Source organism: Bactrocera latifrons, unplaced genomic scaffold, assembly GCF_001853355.1.
Source record: "Bactrocera latifrons isolate USDA-ARS-PBARC rearing strain unplaced genomic scaffold, ASM185335v1 scaffold_195, whole genome shotgun sequence".
NCBI classification, from domain to species: domain Eukaryota; kingdom Metazoa; phylum Arthropoda; class Insecta; order Diptera; family Tephritidae; genus Bactrocera; species Bactrocera latifrons.
In genome coordinates this window covers 85,862-91,861 of record NW_017535463.1, presented here as the reverse complement: position 1 = coordinate 91,861, position 6,000 = coordinate 85,862, and the positions used below count along the sequence as shown (strand labels likewise).

At 40.1% G+C, this 6,000-nt stretch overlaps 1 protein-coding gene and 1 long non-coding RNA gene across 2 annotated transcripts in view; one reads left to right on the top strand and one right to left on the bottom strand.

Annotated features, from left to right (window-relative positions):
* Positions 1 to 1,481: 1,481 nt before the first annotated feature.
* Positions 1,482 to 6,000, bottom strand: part of LOC108967687 — a 29,163-nt gene continuing 24,644 nt past the window's right edge. The window contains exons 2-3 of the long non-coding RNA XR_001993275.1: positions 1,917 to 2,743; positions 1,482 to 1,808 (exon numbers count right to left, since the gene is read on the bottom strand). This is a non-coding gene — a long non-coding RNA (uncharacterized LOC108967687). The remainder of the gene's footprint in view (positions 1,809 to 1,916; positions 2,744 to 6,000) is intronic.
* LOC108967686 (trypsin alpha-like) lies at positions 3,611 to 4,683 on the top strand. Its single transcript, XM_018931268.1, has one exon. It carries the CDS (start codon positions 3,713 to 3,715, stop codon positions 4,628 to 4,630), a length of 918 nt encoding a protein of 305 aa, XP_018786813.1. The 5' UTR covers positions 3,611 to 3,712; the 3' UTR covers positions 4,631 to 4,683.

Sequence of the window (6,000 nt, the reverse complement as noted above, 5' to 3'; positions counted from 1 at the left end):
GTAATCTTTATGGTGGTAAATTCCGCGCACTTCATATTACATTCTACTTTTTTGCTTGAATTTACGAGCGTAACGAGACTCTTAGAATTTGATTTATATCCGACATGAAATGGCGCAAAGTAATCTGTAGCGGTCATACATGCATTTTGTGTTTCATGTCTACGGCTTTTTATTGCTAACAAGCTTTATAACAGGTAGGTTGAAGTGTTCTGATAATTGTCCGCGTAAAATGAATGAAAGATATATCACCTGGGAGTTGTTAACCTCCCCATGAGCAATTAGATATGAGAGAAATGTTCCAGAGGTACATTTTGTATGCTAAAATGAAGGAAAGATCAGGGACGTACGCAAAGAGGGCTTTAGGGATTCAATGCAACAAGTACAGATAAGTAGTTTATTCGATAGCGTAAAGGTTATCCCGATTCGATACATGTGGGAATAGGAACTTGAAGCGCAGTCGTTCCAAGGCTTCCTTAAACTTCCTAATTTAACGTGTTGCAAATTTTGAACAGAAAACCCTCCAGAAAATAGTAAGACCCAAAGAATAGTAAGACTTTTTAATTTATATTTCGCTCGAAAACACATTTTTCGAAATATTTATTTTCTTTTTTCAATAACATTTGTACCAAAAGTCACATCAAAATAATCATGAGTGTTGAGAACCTTCCTTGTGTTTGTTGACTTGCGTTTTTTTGCAGCACAGAGGCAGTTCGAGTTGATGTTAGGACCTCGGAGCGTACACACCTCTAAAACACTGGAGACGTGAATTCCGACTATCACAACATGATCGATCTGTTTGGTGGTTTTTTGATCCGGAGACAGCCAGGTAGCTAGATGAATTTTTCTATGCTTTAATCTGGTATTACAGATAACCATATTGCGGGGCCTGGCGAAGTCGATCTGCCTCAACCCATTTCGAGGTTGTTTTCTCGTGAAAGCTAAATTTACCGACTGTTGTGCCAAAGATACCTTCCTTACCTACCCTGGCCTTAAGGTCGCCTCAGTCCTTGCCCCGCCCATCGCATTTCTTGAACGGCGGTGATGTCAGCCTTCCCTCTACAGAGGACATCAACCAGCTGGGCAGTGGCACCTTTCTAATAAAGGCACCGGACATTCCAGGTGCATACCCTTAAGTCGTAATCCTTAACACATTTTCAGGGGTCGTCATCAAAAGCAGGGTCTCTCATCAGAGGTTGTGTTCTTCTTTTCATTGTGGCGGGTCTCAAACCTAGCGCCTGTTTGGCCTTCCTACCCAGAGGGTACATGGTCAAAGACCGGACGTCGTGAGCTGCTTGAGCCATATGTAAAAGAATCGTTTCTTTCGTGAACTTCTACACATGGCTTCATCCTCCACTATCAATTGAAAATAATATTTTTTGTGATTCCTAATATATAGTAAACATTTAATAAAGACATCAAAATGCAAAAAATAAAATAATTCAAATAGTTTTGTATATACATATGCATATATATTTCCTCTCTTTTATGCATCTCAAATATTCTTGCACATTCGAGTGAATCCTTTCACAAGCGCCACTCCGATGGCTATCGCAGTTTATCGCATTTAAATCTAAACTGCATAAGTGCGCATCGCTGTGCTTCCATGTTATCTTTCGTATCGGGTCTGTCATCACATGGCATTTGACATTTGTGGCGCTCGGGTTGTAGCAGCTCCCGTTCCCGCAACAGCTGATTCCTATCGCGTATCGCGTATCTTGCCATCTTGTCAATTCGCGCAATGCATGTAAAGTGCATGTTGCAACTGCCACTCTGCCACTCGCTGTGTCACATCAGCACTAATGTCGCGCCTGAAACGAACGGTGGCAACTTGTAAATGCCAGAAGCACTTTATAAAGAAGTGCAAATAATCACACCAACACACAGTCATATGTGATAGCGTAAAAGTAGTTAGTTACCTGTTGCCAATTTCTAATTGCCAATTGAAAAGCCGAGCCTTGACAATGCTGTGCTCTCTTCGTAAAACAGTGATCGGCCAATGGCCAGCGGACATTTCAACTGTCAAATGTCATGTTGCCTTGCACGGACGGTGTCATGAACTGTCAAGTCGCAGGCACATACCTAGCATAACGCGCATCGGACATCGAGGGCACTCAGATGGATTAACATGTTTCCCGTGTGATCCACAATCGTGAATCGTGCTGCGGTTGGCAAGCAGCTAAATTAAATAGCATTCTGCACGTTTGCCAATACGCGGGGACAAACTAATAGAACTGTTGTTGCAACTGTGACTGGCATGTTTGCTGCAAACTTAGGCTACTGTGTACGCTGTCGACAAGCAAATGAAATGCCGATTCCTCTTCCAACTGAAATGCCATTTCGCTGGCTGTTTTGGGGAGGGGGTTTTTGTGTGTTTGGGCAACAACATATTATTCTTTTCCTTTCGTTTTTTACAATGTCTTACAAGTGGAATCGCCAACTGGAAACCGAACTTAATTACAAGCTCATTCGACCAACTGCCACTGTTGCTGTTGAATGCTGATGTCGTTCGCCCGTTTTCGATTGCTGTCTGACTTTTACAGCTGGCAAAAGTGCGACTCCAGTGGTTGTTCGTGCCGTTCACTGTAAACACAGCAGGACACCCGTTTTTTCGCTTTATACATCGCTTCCAAGTTGCTGCTTGCTGTCTGTAGTCCCAACGGAGCGCAGCTGGAGCTTTCCATTCGAACCAGTGGTGTGTTCGCCTCCAGCGATTTCGCTTAATTTCGTTTCCTAATTAATTGTTCTGTAAAAGCATTACAATAAAAGACTTGTTTAATGTTATATAGTTATAGATATATGTATGTATGTATGTATGTATGTGTGTATTTGCTTTAATGATTTTGCTGTTATTGGAATTGGTTTTAAAAGTTTGCAAACTATTATCGAAGAATTAAAATGTATTGAATTTTTTTAATTCTTCGATAATAATGCAATACATACAAATTATCGATAAAAATGTTCCTAACATCGAAATAGAAAACTATCGATAACCCTATCTCTGGATTCCTATGTTCTGAGATACATATGTATATCAAATAAATATCGAGGTTAGGTGTTTTCTTAGCAATAACTTAGATAGTGCGTTCTAGAAACGAGTACCGAGTTAAGATAAGCCTCGACTGAGATCAGAATATTGTATAATTTTTATAAGTTGGGCCCTACAAGTTAAAAGTCTTTCTGCAATTTCCATCTCAATTTCGGTTAATACTTAAGTGAACTAAATCGATACGTCACAATATCTAAGCGTAGCCTTGAGTTTTTTTCAGTAAGCTCTGCTTCTTTCTCCATATCTCAATCTTCTAAAATTTACTGCTACTTCATGTATGTAATTCTCCTTGTGGAATAGACGGAGATAGATCGAACATCATTTTACATTTTCAAACCGGTGTCATCTTGATTTTTTTTTTTTTAATATTTCTAACGCATATTTCAATATAATTATGCTTTTGCTAAAACACTTGAGAATTGGATTTTGAACTATTTTATTTTTATAAGCCGGTCATTAACCTAATTAAACGCTTTCTCCTCTCTCTTTATTCTTCGATATGTAGATTCGCTTAAATACGCTTACGCTTGTCTTTAAGTATTATAGAGAAACAAAATCCAATAATAAACCGAATGCTTACTATGGCAAACTCGCGTAGGTTTCTTAGAAAAAGGTCAATAGAGTGTCGTTGCGAATATTAAGAAGCAGTTCTATTTTAAAACGAAGATGAAACGGACGTTAGCGCTTCTCGTACTACTCGCTTGCTGTGCCTTCAATCGCTGCGAAACGGATGAAGATAGCGAAGAAGGTGATGCAGGTTTGGAATTTATCGAAGTGGGAAGTGGCGCATCCCAACCAGTGGTAACAGTTATTAATCTCACCAACTCTACAATAATCAGCCAATCCGGCAATAATAATAGCTCAAGACCTAACTTTGTATTGCCCTCAAATCATCGAATTGTTGGTGGTCGCCAGATCTCTATCGGGGAAGCACCCTGGCAGGCATCTGTTATACAGTCAAGCACTTTGATTTGTGGTGGCTCAATTATCAGCGAATCTTGGGTGCTGACCGCCGCTCATTGCGTCTATGGTAATGTTAGTAAAAGGCATGCCGTACGCGCCGGCTCTAACCAATTCAAAACCGGCGGTCAATTGCGCATTGTCGATCGTGTACTCTATCATGGTGGTTACAATCCTAAAACTTCTGCTAATGATATAGCCTTGTTACGTACAAGTAAACCGTTCAAATTCAATGCAAATGTAAAAGCCGTCCGACTGGCGACTGGCAATAAGGAGCCGAATTCGTATTTCATAAGTGGTTGGGGAACAATAAGCGAGGGTGCTGCTCGTCCAACGAAATATTTGCGTGGCGTCAATGTGAATCGGGTGAAAAAGAGGTCTTGCACAAGTTCATACCGAGGAATAAGTCAGATTACGAATAAACAGTTATGTGCCACTGCTCCAAAACAGGACAGCTGTCAGGGCGATTCTGGAGGCGCTTTGACAAGCCAAGGCACACAGTATGGAGTTGTGTCTTTTGGTTATGGCTGCGCGCGAGCTGGCTACCCCGGTGTTTATACCAAAGTATCCGCTTATAAAGGCTGGATTACGGGAGTAACAAAATCACTGAACCCAAAAAATTAAATATGCAAAAATTGTAACTATCAATAAATTTAAACATTTTATAAATATTTAAAACAAAATAAATACATTATATAATGTGCAGATTATTTTCTGATTTATATCAAAAATAAGAAATTTTTTTTTTAAATTTTTGAAAAAATTTATTTCAAAAAGTTGATATTGATGGCTTAGCTATAAATGCAAATACGAAAACTAACAGAAAAAATCAAAGGTTCCCTCCTACTGAACCCCTAGACTCATAAAATTTTACTTAGCTTCCAAGAAGAAATCTTCTAACCAAAACTATACTCTGAAGTACGAACTTTTGCTAAAGAGAAACCAAAGGCTACTGTCTATAAACATATATTTTAGGTGAAGAGACCGTCGGTAATGTACAAAACTCAAAAGCTTAACTAGTCTCAACCATCTCATATGTGGGGACTCCAACATCCTGCTTCATGTAGTCGATCTAATCCTGTACTATCACATATGAAAACCCAATAAGCCTAATGATGGCTGAAATGAGCCCGTTTACTGTCCGGTGCTTTTGCATACTCCTCATTTAGACAATAAATCCTGAAATGCTTAGTACTATGGTAAGAATCTACAATCATCTACATGTTGGCGATCATAGGCATTGAAAATAAAAATGCTTGCAAACAACAACGTCTTTAGTAAGAAATGAAGGGAGCCATGTCTGACACCATCTTCTTCGCTTTTTCTTAGCCGGCAGACAGAACAATCGTTGCCACATAACCTCTCAATGCATTAAGTGCCAGAGCCAGAGACAAATTCACATTTATATCCGCGCACATGCGCAAACGAAGACATAAAAAGTTATGCGAGAATATGTTTGAGCATTACATCGCAATCGGCTCACATTTGTGGTAGATAGTGCTCGTTAGCCGACACGACATTGATTTGCAATAATGAGCTAGAAAATCACACATGCCACAAAATGTCGCATTGAGAGGAGGAACGTATGGATCACAGCTGATCGCAGTGGATCGGATATCAGATTGGCTCGCTATTAGCTGCTACAACCATTTTAGCTTTGTGGTGTATATTTTTGGCGCGTCTGACCAAATCCATGCGTTTATGACGAGTCGACGGGGTCGTTACACTGCATTTGGCTGCGATTTATAGTGCTGTTAAAACTCATTTTGGTTACGCCGTTGGACAAAGTAGTCGAAGTGCTGAAAACGTGCAAGGCGGGGCGAAACCACATGATTAGTTGCCGGCTAACATAGCGGTTATAAATTAAATTCATGACTTTATGCATGCGACACTTTGCCGAAGGTGTTAGCGAAAATGAAGCATTCGTCTTGTAATTGCAATCCACCGTTCACAAGGCGCTAAAGAGCCGTTAAATGTAGCTGTCAGCGAGCACA

Excerpts from the sequence above, each read along its gene's own strand:
- LOC108967686 (XM_018931268.1), top strand. The coding sequence starts at position 3,713 with ATGAAACGGACGTTAGCGCTTCTCGTACTACTCGCTTGCTGTGCCTTC.